The 14,161-nt window shown below is 42.0% G+C and overlaps 1 protein-coding gene across 1 annotated transcript; it reads right to left on the bottom strand.

Annotated features, from left to right (window-relative positions):
* Positions 1-19: 19 nt before the first annotated feature.
* On the bottom strand, positions 20-14,035 carry INTS11 (integrator complex subunit 11). The gene is made up of 18 exons (XM_033079704.2): positions 13,975-14,035; positions 13,609-13,792; positions 12,227-12,324; positions 10,557-10,630; positions 10,174-10,402; positions 9,990-10,088; positions 9,854-9,888; positions 9,127-9,265; positions 8,037-8,101; positions 7,558-7,747; positions 6,856-6,939; positions 6,572-6,661; positions 5,627-5,789; positions 4,407-4,514; positions 3,972-4,033; positions 2,792-2,934; positions 1,292-1,421; positions 20-163 (listed from the first exon to the last, which is right to left on the bottom strand). Exons 2-18 carry the CDS (start codon positions 13,634-13,636, stop codon positions 98-100), a joined length of 1,803 nt encoding a protein of 600 aa, XP_032935595.1. The 5' UTR covers positions 13,637-13,792; positions 13,975-14,035; the 3' UTR covers positions 20-97.
* Between the last annotated feature and the right edge of the window lie 126 nt (positions 14,036-14,161).

The following is a 14,161-nucleotide window of genomic DNA, read 5'->3' as shown; positions in this document are numbered from 1 at the left end:
GTGGCACTGCAGGAATTGAACAAACAATGGATGTTTTTTATTAAAAAGCAGAAAAAAAAGCCTTGTAAACAAAATAAAATGAGGCTGGGCTCTGCTCTCAGGGGGTGCCCTGGGGCAGCCCTTTCTTCAGCAGGGATGTGAGATAACTGCCAAGCTCTTCATCCTAAAAAGGGACAAAAAGAAACAGGATGGGAGCAAAAAAAAAAAAATCTTCCTTTGATTTTTCCCTTTTTTCAATTTTGGTAGCTAGAAATGGGATTGAGAGAATTCCTGGGTAAGAGTTAATGTGAGCTGTGGTTAAAAAGTGAAATAATCACAAATTTATTTCTGGCTGTTCTTACAGAATATTGGTGTGAAACTTCCAGGTCTCAAAGGAGATGAGGGGTTTCCTTTGAGGAAAAAAAAAAAAAGATTTTGGCTTGAAATTAAGGAATAAACTGATTTTCCTGCTTTGCATTCCAAAGGCATTTCCTTGCTGGCAAGGAAGAAGTTTAAAAGTGAAGATGATGGGATGGCTGTGAAATAAAATGATGTGAAGATCAAAAATATTTCTCTGTTTGGTTTAAATTCTCCAAGGGAGGAACACAAGGTGAAATAATCAGCAGAGCTGAAAAAACACAGAATTGAACTGAGGGGAATTAATTGGAATTTAGTGGAATTGAGTGGAATTAATTGGAATTCAGTGGAATTAATTGGAATCAATTGGAATTTAATGGAATTGAGTGGAATTAACTGGAATTGAGTGGAAATTAGTGGAATTAACTGGAATTTAGTGGAATTAATTGGAATCAATAGGAATTCAGTAGAATTGAGTGGAATTCAGTGGAATCAATTGGAATTGAGTGGAATTCAGTGGAATTAATTGGAATTTAGTGGAATGAATTGGAATCAATAGGAATTTAGTGGAATTCAGTAGAATTGAGTGGAATTCAGTGGAATCAATTGGAATTGAGTGGAATTAATTGGAATCAATAGGAATTCAGCAGAATTGAGTGGAATTCAGTGGAATTAATTGGAATTCAGTGGAATTTAGTGGAATCAATTGGAATTCAGTGGAATTAATTGGAATTTAGTGGAATTCAGTGGAATCAATTGGAATTTAGTGGAATTAAGTAGAATTAATTATTCCAGAAGTTCTCTGCTTCAGTGGGCCCAGAGAGCTCCTGTCAAACCATTTCTGCTGAACCTCAAAATGCTCAGCAGGGACTCCCCCCTCTCTCCCAAGGCAGACGGGGAAGGCTCAGCCCAGTGCAGGAGGGGAGGAACTGAGGGGAAAATCAACAATTCCCACCTGGTAGGTCCAGGACACGAGCAGGACTTTGGTTCCTTGGTCCTCTGAGTGTGCAGTGGCCTGGATCAGGATGGACTCCACAGTGATGGAGCCATCAGGGAGGTGCTGCACTGAGTAATCCTTCAGGATCCTGCAGGGACAGCATTTACAGTGATTTCACAATTATAAACTTGGGTTACAACACAGGGTGTGATCAAAGGTGTCTGTTCTGTCACCATCTGTGCAGGGTGGGGCAGTGATCCTGATCTCTGTGGGAGATATTCTGCTAATGGGCATCCATTGAAACCAGCTGGGGCAGTGTTCTTTATTTCCAAAGGAGATATCTCCTGTTCATGGCCATGTTTTATAAACCAGGCAGGGCATTGTTCTTTATCTTTTCACAACCCATCCTTCCTCCAGCCAGTCATTTTCTGCTCATGGCCATTGAGTCCCACTGTGGCACTGATAAAATTACTGCATCCCATTGGGAGTTGCTCCAGCCAGGGGGAAGAGCCCAACATTTCTTACCAAGATAAAAACAGAGGGTTTGGGACACTAAGGGAGCCCCTTTCTCCACTGGACTCCAGAGGGAAACGGGATTGCTCCACATCACCACTGGACCTTTACAGGGACCCTTGCAGGGTCCTGGATGTGCACACAAACCACTCTATAAAAATGTGATTATTCCTGCAATAAATCCCTTCTGCTTTCTGAATAAACCCTGTAGATTTTTCCAGCACTATCCAGCCTTACAGAAGAGCTGAGGGACTCCCAGTCTCACCCCCTGAGGTGGTTGCAGACCCCAAGCCCTGTCTTGTCTTCCTTGTGCAGGTCCTGGATGTGCACACAAACAATTCTATAAAAATGTGATTATTCCTGCAATAAATCCCTTCTGCTTTCTGAATAAAATCTGTCTATTTTTTCAGCACTCTCCAGCCTTACAGAAGAGCTGAGGGTCTCCCAGCCTCACCCCTTGAGGTGGTTGCAGACCCCGAGCCCTGTCTTGTCTTCCTTGTGCAGGTCCTGGATGCGCACACAAACCACTCAATAAAAATGTGATTATTCCTGCAATAAATTAATTCTACTTTTTGAATAAACCCTGTAGATTTTAGCAGCACTCTCCAGCCTTACAGAGCAGCTGAGGGACCCCCAGTCTCATCCCTTGAGGTGGTTGCAGACCCTGAGGTCGGTCTGGTGCTCCTTGTGCAGATCCTGGATGTGCACACAAACAATTCTATAAAAATGTCATTATTCCTGCAATAAACCCCTTCTGCTTTCTGAATAAACCCTGTAGATTTTTCCAGCACTATCCAGCCTTACAGAGCAGCTGAGGGACCCCCAGTCTCACCCCTTGAGGTGGTTGCAGACCCTGAGGCCGGTCTGGTGTTCCTTGTGCAGGTCCTGGATGTGCACACAAATTCTATAAAAATGTGATTGTTCCTGCAATAAATCCCTTCTGCTTTCTGAATAAATCCTGTAGATTCTTTCACAGCTCCCTGACCCCCACCCCCCCAGTCTCACCCCTTGAGGTGGTTGTAGACCCTGAGCCCTGTCTCGTGCTCCTTGCGCGGGTCCTGGATGTGCACGCGGCAGGTGAAGCGCAGCTGATGCTCGGCCAGCCCCAGCTCCTTCAGGGCCTGCTCAGGGGAAACCAGCCTGAAACTCTGAGGGGGGAAAAAAGAAAAGAAATCCTCACCTTCAGAGGATACACAACACCCTCAGAGGGCACAAAACACAAAAAGAGGGCACAAAACACAAGAGGACAAAAGAAACACTCTCAGAGGGCACAGAAATAACCTTGAGAGGGCACAAAAAACACCCTGAGAGAACACAGAAACACCTTCAGAGGATGCAAAACACAGAGGACACAAGAACATCCCTTCAGAGGGCACAAAAATTACCTCAGAGGGCACAAAAAACACCCTGAGAGGGCACAAAAAACACCCTGAATGGGCACAAAACACACCCTGAGTGGGCACAAAACACAGAGGACACAAAAAACACCTGAGAGGACACAAGACACAGAGGGCACAAAAATCACCCTGAGAGGACACAAAAAACACCCTGAGAGGGCACAAAACACACCCTGAGTGGGCACAAAACACAGAGGACACAAAAACATCCCTCAGAGGGCACAAAAAACACCCTGACAGGGCACAAAAAACACCCTGAGAGGGCACAAAAAACACCCTGAGAGGGCACAAAACACAGAGGGCACAAAAATCACCCTGAGAGGGCACAGAAACACAGAGGACACAAAAACATTCCCTCAGAGGGCACCAAAATCACCCAAGAGGACACAAAAAACACCCTGACAGGGCACAAAACACAGAAGACACACAACACCCTCCTAGGACACAAAAATCACCTCAGAGGGCACAAAAATCACCCTGAGAGGGCACAAAACACAGTGGATACAGAACACCCTCCCAGGACACAAAACACCCTGAGAGGACACAAAAAAAATCCCCTTAGAGGGCACAAAAATCACCCTGAAAGGGCACAAAAACACCCTCAGAGGACACAAAACACAGAGGGGACAAAACCACCGTCCTAGGACACAAAAATCACCTTCAGAGGACACAAAGCACAGAGGACACAAAGCACAGAGGACACACACCACAGAGGACACACAGCACCCTCCCAGGACACAAAAGCCCCTCCAGAGGATCCAGCAGCAGCTCAAGCCCCTCTCACTCACGTTGTCCTTCATCAGTAAGGAGCCGTGCATCAGCTTTGGTTTCTTGGCATCTGGCACAGGACCTGCAGCAAAACCCAAACTCAGCAGGGGCTGGGATTTCACCCAGACCTGCCCCAGGACTCAGCTTGGTGCTCTCACTTGGAAATTTATTTTCCTATCTCTTAATGCATCAATGGGGATTAACCATTCTCAGAAATATTGGCAGCTAAAAATAAAAATATTCAGTGATGTCCCTTCCACCCAGAGCAGTTCCTGATGGGAAGGATGAGATGATTTTTTTTCCTAAAATTCAGTTTATAAAAGTAATTCCAGCTTTTCCCAAAGCCAGCTGCACATTGATTTTAAATGCTATTAAATACACATATTAAATATTAATTTGATATTAATTTAAATTAATGATATGAAATAGAAATTTCCAGTTGTCTGGGGTGTCACCTATGGCTGTTTCCCTTTTGAGGAGGCCCAGGGAGATGTCCACAGGGATGCAGGGGTTGGTGAGGATGGTGGTGGTCTCTCCATTGGCTGGCATGAAGCAGCTGACATCTGCAAAAGGGACAGCAGCAACAAAACTTCAGCTCCAGGGGGGTCACTGCAATTAATTTGGCTTAATTAGTGTTAATTAAGGTGTTACAGGCATCAGTGCTTTGAGGGGTGGTGTAAATGTCACCTCACCTAACTGTGCTGAGGGATCAAAATGTGATTTTAGAATTTTAATGCCATTCCCTCCTCTCCCATGGAAAATAATCTTAATTCATGTCCAAAGGGGTCACTGCAATTAACAGGGCTTAATTAGTGTTAATTAAGGTGTTACAGGGATCAGTGCTTTGAGGGGAGGTGTAAAGGTCACCTCACCTAACTGTGCTGAGGGATCCAAAATATGATTTTAAAGTTTTGATGCCATTCCCATAGAAAATAATCTTAATTCATATTCAAAGGGGTCACTGCAATTAACAGGGTTCAACTAATTAATGTTGATTAAGGTGTTACATCAGTCCTTTGAGGAGAGGTGTAAATGCCACCTCATCTCAATGTGCTGAGGGATCAAAATGGATCAAAAATGTGATTTTGGAGATTTGATGCCATTCCTTCCTCTCCCATAGAAAATAATCCTAATTCATATCCAAAGGGGTCACTGCAATTAACAGGGCTCAATTAATTAATGCTGATTAAGGTGTTACATCAGTCCTTTGAGGGGAGGTGTAAATGCCACCTCACCTAACTGTGCTGAGGGATCAAAAATATGATTTTAAAGTTTTGGTGCCATTCCCATAGAAAATAATTCATATCCAAAGGGGTCACTGCAATTAACAGGGCTTGATTAATTAATGTTGATTAAAGTGTTACATCAGTCCTTTGAGGGGAGGTGTAAATGCCACCTCATCTCAATGTGCTGAGGGATCAGAATAGATCAAAAATGTGATTTTGGAGATTTGATGCCATTCCCTCCTCTCCCATAGAAAATAATCCTAATTCATGTCCAAAGGGGTCACTGCAATCAACAGGGCTCAATTAATTAATACTGATTAAGGTGTTACATCAGTCCTTTGAGGGAGATGTAAGTGTCACCCGATCTAAATGGTCTGAGGCCCAAAATAGATAAAAAAAATTGATTTTTGGAGTTTAGGTGGCCCTCCCTCCCCGGCAGGGATACCCACGGAACTCCTGCTCGATTTTCTGCCGCAGGAACTCCATCTTCTTGGCCTCCCCGTGCACCAGCAGCACATTCCTGGGCTCTGCCTGCCTGATCAGCTGCATGATGCCCTTGGCATCAGCGTGGGCACTGAAGGACATGTACTCCACCTGCATCTTCACCTCCAGCTGCCAGAGAAAGCACAGGTTGGGGTCACTGTCATTCCTTTGTGAATTTGGGGTCATTCCTTTGTGAATTTGGGGTCACTCCTTTGTGAGCCTGTCTTGGGTTACAACACAGGGTGTGATCAAAGGTGTCTGTTCTGTCACCATCTGTGCAGGGTGGGGCAGTGATCCTGATCTCTGTGGGAGATATTCTGCTAATGGGCATCCATTGAAACCAGCTGGGGCAGTGTTCTTTATTTCCAAAGGAGATATCTCCTGTTCATGGCCATGGTTTATAAACCAGGCAGGGCAGTGTTCTTTATCTTTTTATAACCCATCCTTCCTCCATGAGTCACTCTCTGGGTTTGGGGTTTGTTCTTTGTAGTGCTGTATTTCTATTTTAATTTCCCTAGTAAAGAACTGTTATTCCTATTCCCAGATCTTTGCCTGAGAGCCCCTTGATTTCAAAATTATAATAATTTGGAGGGAGGGGGTTTGCATTCTCCATTTCAAAGAGAAGCTCCTGCCTTTCTCAGCACACACCTGTTCTCCAAACTCACAAAGATGGGCACTGAAGGACATGAACTCCACCTGTAGCTTCACCTCCAGCTGCCAGAAAACCCAACTTTGTTAAAGTAAAAGAAAAAAATAAAACCCAAACCCAGCTTTGCTAAAGGGGAAAAAAATCCAACCCAGCTTTGCTAAAGCAAAAGGGGAAAAGAAACCAAAACAAATCCAAGTGCAACTCCAAATCCAAAGATTATTTTGAGGTATTTTCAATGCTGGAAATTGAAAATCCAACTTACAATTTGTCTTCCTTCCATCTCCAGCTTCCTTTGCCCACTGAGGATCTTGTGGCCCACAGTGCCCTGGACACAGTAGCCAGGCATGATCACCTGGGATACAAAAAAAATCCAGGAAAATCAACAATTCCATGGATTTAGTGTTAACCATCAAAATCTGTAGAGTTTGGATGTCCTGGTTCAAAAAAGATTTGTGTCCTTGAATTCCAGCTCCTCAGGAAAAGCTTTGTTACAATCTTAAAACTCCCATCAACATAAAAATCAGCCAAAAAAAAGCAATTTCTTACCATATTCTTCTCATTCCCTGCCCATTTCCTGAAGATTTGGAGGGACTGTCCTGCATGGAGCATTCCAGGGGTTGCAAACACCACCTGCAAGTCAGAGTTGTGCCACAAATCACTGTAAAAAAAACATTTTTCCCATGATTTCTATAAATATCCCAAATCTGTGCAGAGGATCCACCAGAATCCATCACCAGCACTGCACAAAAAGGGATTTTTGGTTTTTGGTTGTTTAAAATTTCCAAGAGCTGAGCCAGGGTTTTAGGAAATAAAAATATTCCCTATTTTAGGAAATATTTGTGAGCATTCCCAGTGTCTGATGAAAAACTCTGAGTGTTTTTTTAATAAAGAAATTTCATAAATTTTAATTTTTTTGTGGTACCAAATAAACCAGCCAGAATTAAAGTAGCAACACAAGATTGTGTGGAAAAGAAAATCCTGCTTTGAACCAGCATGTGTACATGACACAAACATGGAAAAATTTAATTTTTTTCTGGGGGTTTCACCTTTAATGAAATCAAAACAGAAAGAAATTTAATTTTTACAGAGATGGCCTGGCCATGAGGGGGTTTTTATATGGGATTGATGGGGTGGAGAATGATTTTTATATGGGATTGATGGGTGGAGGATGCTCAGGATGATTTTCCCAGCAGGATTTGGGATCACATGGAATAAAAGAGCTCCCAAACCTTCAGTCCCCTCACCTACCATGGGCCCTGGGTTGTCTGCAAAGGCTCTGTCAAAGGCTTTGATGTGTTTGAACTCAAACATGTTCCTCTGCACAAAAGTTTTCCGGATTTTCTGGTTGGTCCAGGTGATGAAAAGTTTGTAATAATGATTTGCTTTCTCTGTCAGGCCCGTGGAAAAATAAATTGGAGCTTTCAGGTTCATCCTCTCCCTGTAAAAGAAGTGACCTGTGAGGGGCAAAGTAAATCCTGGATATTTCTAAAGCTGGGGATTCTCCCAAGGTTTTTTTTGGGGTGTATTTCCCTATTTTCATGAGTTATAAATCAGTATTTTAATGCTACACTCCCATGGAGGTTTTAGTGCCCTTCTCCTCACTACAGAAAAATTCCTGCCATTTTCAACATTCACTAGACACAAAGGATCCCAAAAAATCAGGTGGGACATGCTCAGGCTGCACTCAACAAAAAAGTTTCTGATAAAATACCCAAAGCTGCACTCACCAGAAAGTTTCCAATAAAATACAAAGCTCCTGGGCACGTCCAAGGGCAAAAACTGGGATGAGAACCTGGAACAGAGGTGGAATTCAGTGTCTCAGAGAGACAAACTGATTGTTTTTTATGAGATTATTATTTTATGTGGTTATTATTTTTATGTGATTATTATTTTATGTAGATCTTCTTTTATGTGATTATTATTTTAATGTGGTTATTATTTTTATGTGGATATTATTTTATGTGGTTATTATTTTATGTGGATATTATTTTAATGTGATCATTATTTTATGTGATTATTCTTTTTATGTGATTATTATTTTTATGTGGTTATTCTTTTTATGTGATTATTCTTTTTATGTGGTTATTCTTTTATGTGATTGATTATTATTTTATGTGGATACTATTTTATGTGGCTATTATTTTATGTAATTGTTATTTTTATGTGGTTATTATTTTTATGTGATTATTATTTTATGTAGATCTTATTTCATGTGATTATTATTATGTAGTAGTTATTATTTTTATGTGGATATTATTTTATGTGATTATTATTCTTATGTGATATTATTCTTATGTGATTATTACTTTTATGTGATTATTCTTTTTATGTGATTATTCTTTTTATGTGATTATTCTTTTTATGTGATTATTCTTTTTATGTGATTATTCTTTTTATGTGATTATTACTTTTATGTGGTTATTCTTTTATGTGATTATTATTTTAATATGATTATTATTTTAATATGATTATTATTTTTATGTGGTTATTCTTTTATGTGATTATTATTTTTATGTAATTATTATTTTAATGTGGTTATTCTTTTATGTGATTGATTATTATTTTATGTGATTATTATTTTTATGTGATTATTATTTTTATGTGATTATTATTTTTATATGGTTATTATTTAACTATGGTTATCATTCCTGAACAAATCCCTCTCACTTCCTGACATCCTTCCAACTGCCAGGAACGTTTTGCAGTTTGCAATGGAAGGCACTGAGGGGAATTTCCCTCGTGGAGGATTTGCCATCAGGATCTGCTGATATTGAGGATTTGTTGGGAGCAATAAATGTGAGGGAGAGGCCCCTGTACCTTCCCTCCTCTCTCCACAGTCTCATGGACTTTCTTGAGGAAATCCCTCTCCCTGCAGCGTTTGGAATCCCTGATGGTGGTGGCGTAGGTGGACTCGGTGATCAGCAGGTCAGGGCGGCATTTATCAACCCAGGCAGCTCTGAAAGGAGAATCCCAACCACAAATCAAACCAGCAAATGCTTTCTGCCAGCTGGAACACAGGCCTTGGGAATTCTGTAGCAGCTTTGTTTAAATTAATCCAGCTTTCTAAAAATATTTTAAAATATTATAGTATTGAAATATGTATTAATGGTTATATTATTAAAATATTATGCATTAAAATCTTTATGTGAATAGCAGGGATGTTATAAATCTCTCATACATGCCAGTGAAAATACATCTATGAGACATTTATAATATTATAACACATGAGTGTTGAAGGTTGTGATTAATAATCTCTTAAAAATAAAAATACCATGAAAAACAATTTCAAATATTGAAATCCAACTGCTACACAGCCCTAAAATACAATAATGTGAATATTCAGATTACATTAAGGTCTATCTGGCAGGTTTAATGTGAATATCTTCACTCTCACAATTCAAAATTACATTTCTGTTTCCAGCAGAGACATCATTAAATATTCCAGAGAATTAAACTTGAGAATTCCCTACTATTAACAGTAGCTGTGCTGAAAACTTCCACCCAGAAATCCTCAAAACTCACAGAAATTCAGCTTTTCACTCACCCCAAGTGCCTGTCTGGTGTCATGTTATAATCACCCTGTGGGGAGAAGAGATTTTGATAAATATCTGGGAATATTTCTAGATTAAAAAAATAAATAAATAAAATAGGGGAATCATTTTAAATGTGACAATACTCACAGTGTACACCACAGACTCACAGCCAACCTTGATCTGGAACATGGCAGCTCCCAGCACGTGCCCTGCATAGTAAGCCTTGATCTCCAGCTCCTCATCCACCTGCCCCAACAGCAAAACCCTTCATTAATGACAATAATTTCATTTAAAATTAGTTTATTTTTTGTCTCCAGCAAAGCTCCTTCACCTGCACTGTCTGGTGGAGGTGCACAGCCACCACTTTCTTCATGCAGTCTTTGATCATCTGGGAGGTGAAGAAGTTGGTTTCTCCTTTCTTGTCCACGGTGATTTTCCTGTAGTCCTCCAGCAGGATGGGGCAGATGGCTTTGGTGGGGTGGGTCATGTAAATGGGGCCATCATAGCCAACCATCTCACTGAAATAGGGCAGAGCCCCACAGTGGTCCAGGTGGAAGTGGCTGAAAAATCAAAAAAAATTGCAGAAAATTCAGCTTGGGTGGCTCCCAGAGCTTTTCAAGCTCTGCAGGATGTGGAAAATGAGGGGTGGGTTTGGAAAGTGTTTTAATGTCCAGGGACAGCACAAAAAGAGTTGGGATAAGGAAGGTGCCTCACCTGATGATGACACAGTCGAGGAAATCTGTCAGCCTTCCATTCTGGGTGATGTAGGAGAAGTCAGGGAAGCGTCTCTGCAGCCATGGGAGAACAGGAAATGCATCAGGAGAGCATCACTGATCCAACAAAACCATGGAGGGAGGGGCTGGGACACTGGGAATGTGCTGAACCTCTCCAGGTAACACCAAAAACCATGGAGGGAAGGGGTTGGAACTCTGGGAATGTGCTGAGCCTCTCCAGGTAACACCAAAATCCATGGAGGGAAGGGGTTGGAACTCTGGGAATGTGCTGAGCTTCTCCAGGTAACACAAATATCCAACAAAATCATGGAGAGAAAGGGCTGGGACACTGGGAATGTGCTGAGCACTCTGCAGGTAGCACCAAAATCCATGGGGAGAAGGGTCTGGGACACTGGGAATGTGCTGAGCACTCTGCAGGTAACCCCAGCACCCAAAAAAAACCATGGAGAGAATGATCTGGAACTTTGGGAATGTGCTGAACTTCTCCAGGTAACACCAAAATCCATGGAGAGAAGGGGCTGGGACACTGGGAATGTGCTGAGCTTCTCCAGGTAACCCCAGAATCCAATAAAACCATGGAGAGAAGGATCTGGAACTCTGGGAATGTGCTGAGCTTCTCCAGGTAACCCCAGCACCCAAAAAAAAACATGGAGAGAAGGATCTGGAACTCTGGGAATGTGCTGAACCCTCTGCAGGCAGCACCAAAATCCAATAAAACCAGGGAGGAAATTGTCTGGGACACTGGGAATGTGCTGAGCCTCTCCAGGTAATCTCAGCACCCAAAAAAACCATGGAGAGAAGGATCTGGAACTTTGGGAATGTGCTGAGCTTCTCCAGGTAACACCAACATCTATGGAAAGAAGGATCTGGAACTCTGGGAATGTGCTGAGCACTCTGCAGGCAGCACCAAAATCCATTAAAACCAGAGAGGGAATTGTCTGGGACATTGGGAATGTGCTGAGCTTCTCCAGGTAACCCCAGCACCCAAAAAAAACCATGGAGAGAAGGATCTGGAACTTTGGGAATGTGCTGAGCTTCTCCAGGTAACACCAACATCTATGGAAAGAAGGATCTGGAACTCTGGGAATGTGCTGAGCCAGCTTTTGTGTGCAGGGAGAGGCAAAAAGGAGGGGACAGACAGAGAAGTGACCCTTTCATAAATAAATTATTTTATTTTATTATTTTAAAACAGGTGCTGAACACAGCCTGGCTCTGAGGCACAAAGCCCCCAAAGCTTTCCTGTCACAGCACATTTGAACTCATTCCTACAGAATATTTGTGCCATTATTCCTTTCCCACAATCAGGAGTTTCCTTCTCTCTCTCTGGAGAGGAGAAATGTGGTGAGGATCCACCATGGAATGAACTAAAAACTAAGGAGAGGATTCCTGCTCACAGGAAATCCAGAAATTTCCAGGAAACCTGGAATGGAGCATTTGCAGCTGCATGAATAAATTTTTTTTCTTTTTTTCCAAAGCCCAGGAGCCAGGGAAAGGAGGGCTGGATGGTGGCATTTCATGGAATACCTGAGGGATGTTTTGGGCAGATTTTTGAAGAGGAAAGAGCAGCTCTGCCACAATCCAGTGAGAGAGGAGCCCAGAGGGGCAGGGGGACAGGAGGGGACAGCAGGAGCTGGCCCAGGGGACACTCACATCATCGTTGTAGCCCATGTGCATCCCACAGTCCAGCATCACGTTCTTGCCAGCAATGGACACCAGGATGCAGCTCCTGCCCACGTCCTGCCCGGCACCTGGACACCAGGAAAACACCAGGAAAACATCAGCAAAATACCAGTAAAATACCAGAAAAACAGCAGCAAAACAGCAGCAAAACACCAGGAATATACCAGGAAAACACCAGCAAAAATACCAGCAAAAATACCAGAAAAACAGCAGTAAAACACCAGTAAAACATCAGAAAAATATCAGAAAAAAAACCAATAAAACACCAATAATATACCAGCAAAACACCAGTAAAATACCAGCAAAACACCAAAAAAATCCCAGTAAAACACTAATAAAACATCAGCAAAACATCAGTAAAACACCAGGAAAACAGATGTAAAATATCAGAAAAACACCAATAAAATATCAGCAAAATACCAGCAAAACACCAAAAAAATCAGCAAAATACCAATAAAACACCAGCAAAATATCAGCAAAACATCAGTAAAATATCACAAAAAAACACCAATAAAATACCATCAAACCACCAGTAAAATACCAGTAAAACACCAATAAAACACCAATAAAATACCAACAAAATACCAGCAAAACACCAAAAAAAATCAGCAAAACATCAGCAAAATACCAGCAAAACACCAGTAAAACACAAATGAAATACCAGAAAAACACCAACAAAACATCAATAAAATACCAGCAAAACACCAATAAAACACCAGCAAAATACCAGCAAAACATCAGTAAAATAACAAAAAAACACCAATAAAACACCAATAAAAGACCAGTAAAACACCAGTAAAATGCCAGTAAAATATCAGCAAAAAACCCAGTAAAATACCAGCAAAACACCAAAAAAATTCAGCAAAATACCAGTAAAACACCTCTGGGAAAAACTGCAACTTTTTTTTAAAAAGTCACATAAAGGTCTGCACAAACTTCCTGAACTGCAGCTCCAAGGAAAAGAATTCTTTATCTGGCAAGGGTGAGAACTCACTTTCCAAATGCTCTGCCCTCATTAAGTTAAATTTACACCAAGCATGAAAATTATCCATGAGGATAAAACAGCTAAAATAAAAAAGATTAAAACACGGAAAAAAACAGAAAAAAATATTTTCTTCCTGTGCCTCTTTAGCACTGTAGGTGAATTAACACTTTACCACAATGCCTTTAATGGAACGAATTCATTAATTCTGATTAATTAATCCAAATGGTTGTAATTTTTGCTGGAAAAAATAAGGGAGGGCAGGGAGATGCTGACAGGAATCTCAGCAGCGTGGCCGATATTACCCTGAATTCCAAGCCCCACACCTTTGCAGATTTTGTATTTCGAGGCGATTTTAGGCTGCGCTTACCCAAAGGGGTGACTTTGATCTCAGGCATTTTTTGCCTCACTCCAGATCCCAAACCCGCACAGAAAATTACTCCAGAAGCAGATCCGTGGAGGGCACAAAAAGAGAGAATTTCGCTGGTTTTGCAGGAGCCATTTCAATTTTTTTCCAGGAGAAAGAAGAACTCGAGCAGAGGCCAAACTTTTTTCTGAAGAGAGACAGAAAACACGGGGGAGGTGGTAAACAACAACCTGTGCGAAACCAGCGCTGTTTGCCTCCCATATCCACCAAACACATGCAGAAACCCACAAAAACAGCCACAAAAAGCACAAAAACACCAAAAAATCAGATAAAAACACAATAAAAACACCCCAAACCCCACACGCTCACCCAGGCCCGGCCCGCTGCCCCTCACAGCGCCCGGCGCCTCCTCCGCGCCTGCGCCGCCCCGCCCCTCGCGGACCCCGCGCGGATTGGTCGAGCCGCGGTGACGCACGCGAAGCGGATTGGCCCGCGGCGCGCGGCGGGTGACGGACGCGGCGCTGATTGGTCGAGCCGGCGGTGCGGGATGCGGAAC

Source organism: Catharus ustulatus, chromosome 24 (assembly GCF_009819885.2).
Source record: "Catharus ustulatus isolate bCatUst1 chromosome 24, bCatUst1.pri.v2, whole genome shotgun sequence".
Lineage (NCBI taxonomy): Eukaryota > Metazoa > Chordata > Aves > Passeriformes > Turdidae > Catharus > Catharus ustulatus.
This window is presented reverse-complemented; position numbering and strand designations above follow the sequence as displayed.

What these genes read in the sequence shown, in the direction of transcription:
- INTS11 (XM_033079704.2), bottom strand. Translation starts at nt 13,636, where the DNA reads ATGCCTGAGATCAAAGTCACCCCTTTGG. An exon ending in ACACCAGACAGGCACTTGGG is followed by an intron (nt 9,266 to 9,853) that starts GTGAGTGAAAAG and finishes TTCTCCTTTCAG; the next exon opens with AGCTGCCTGGGTTGATAAAT. An exon ending in CAGACAACCCAGGGCCCATG is followed by an intron (nt 6,940 to 7,557) that starts GTAGGTGAGGGG and finishes TCTGACTTGCAG; the next exon opens with GTGGTGTTTGCAACCCCTGG.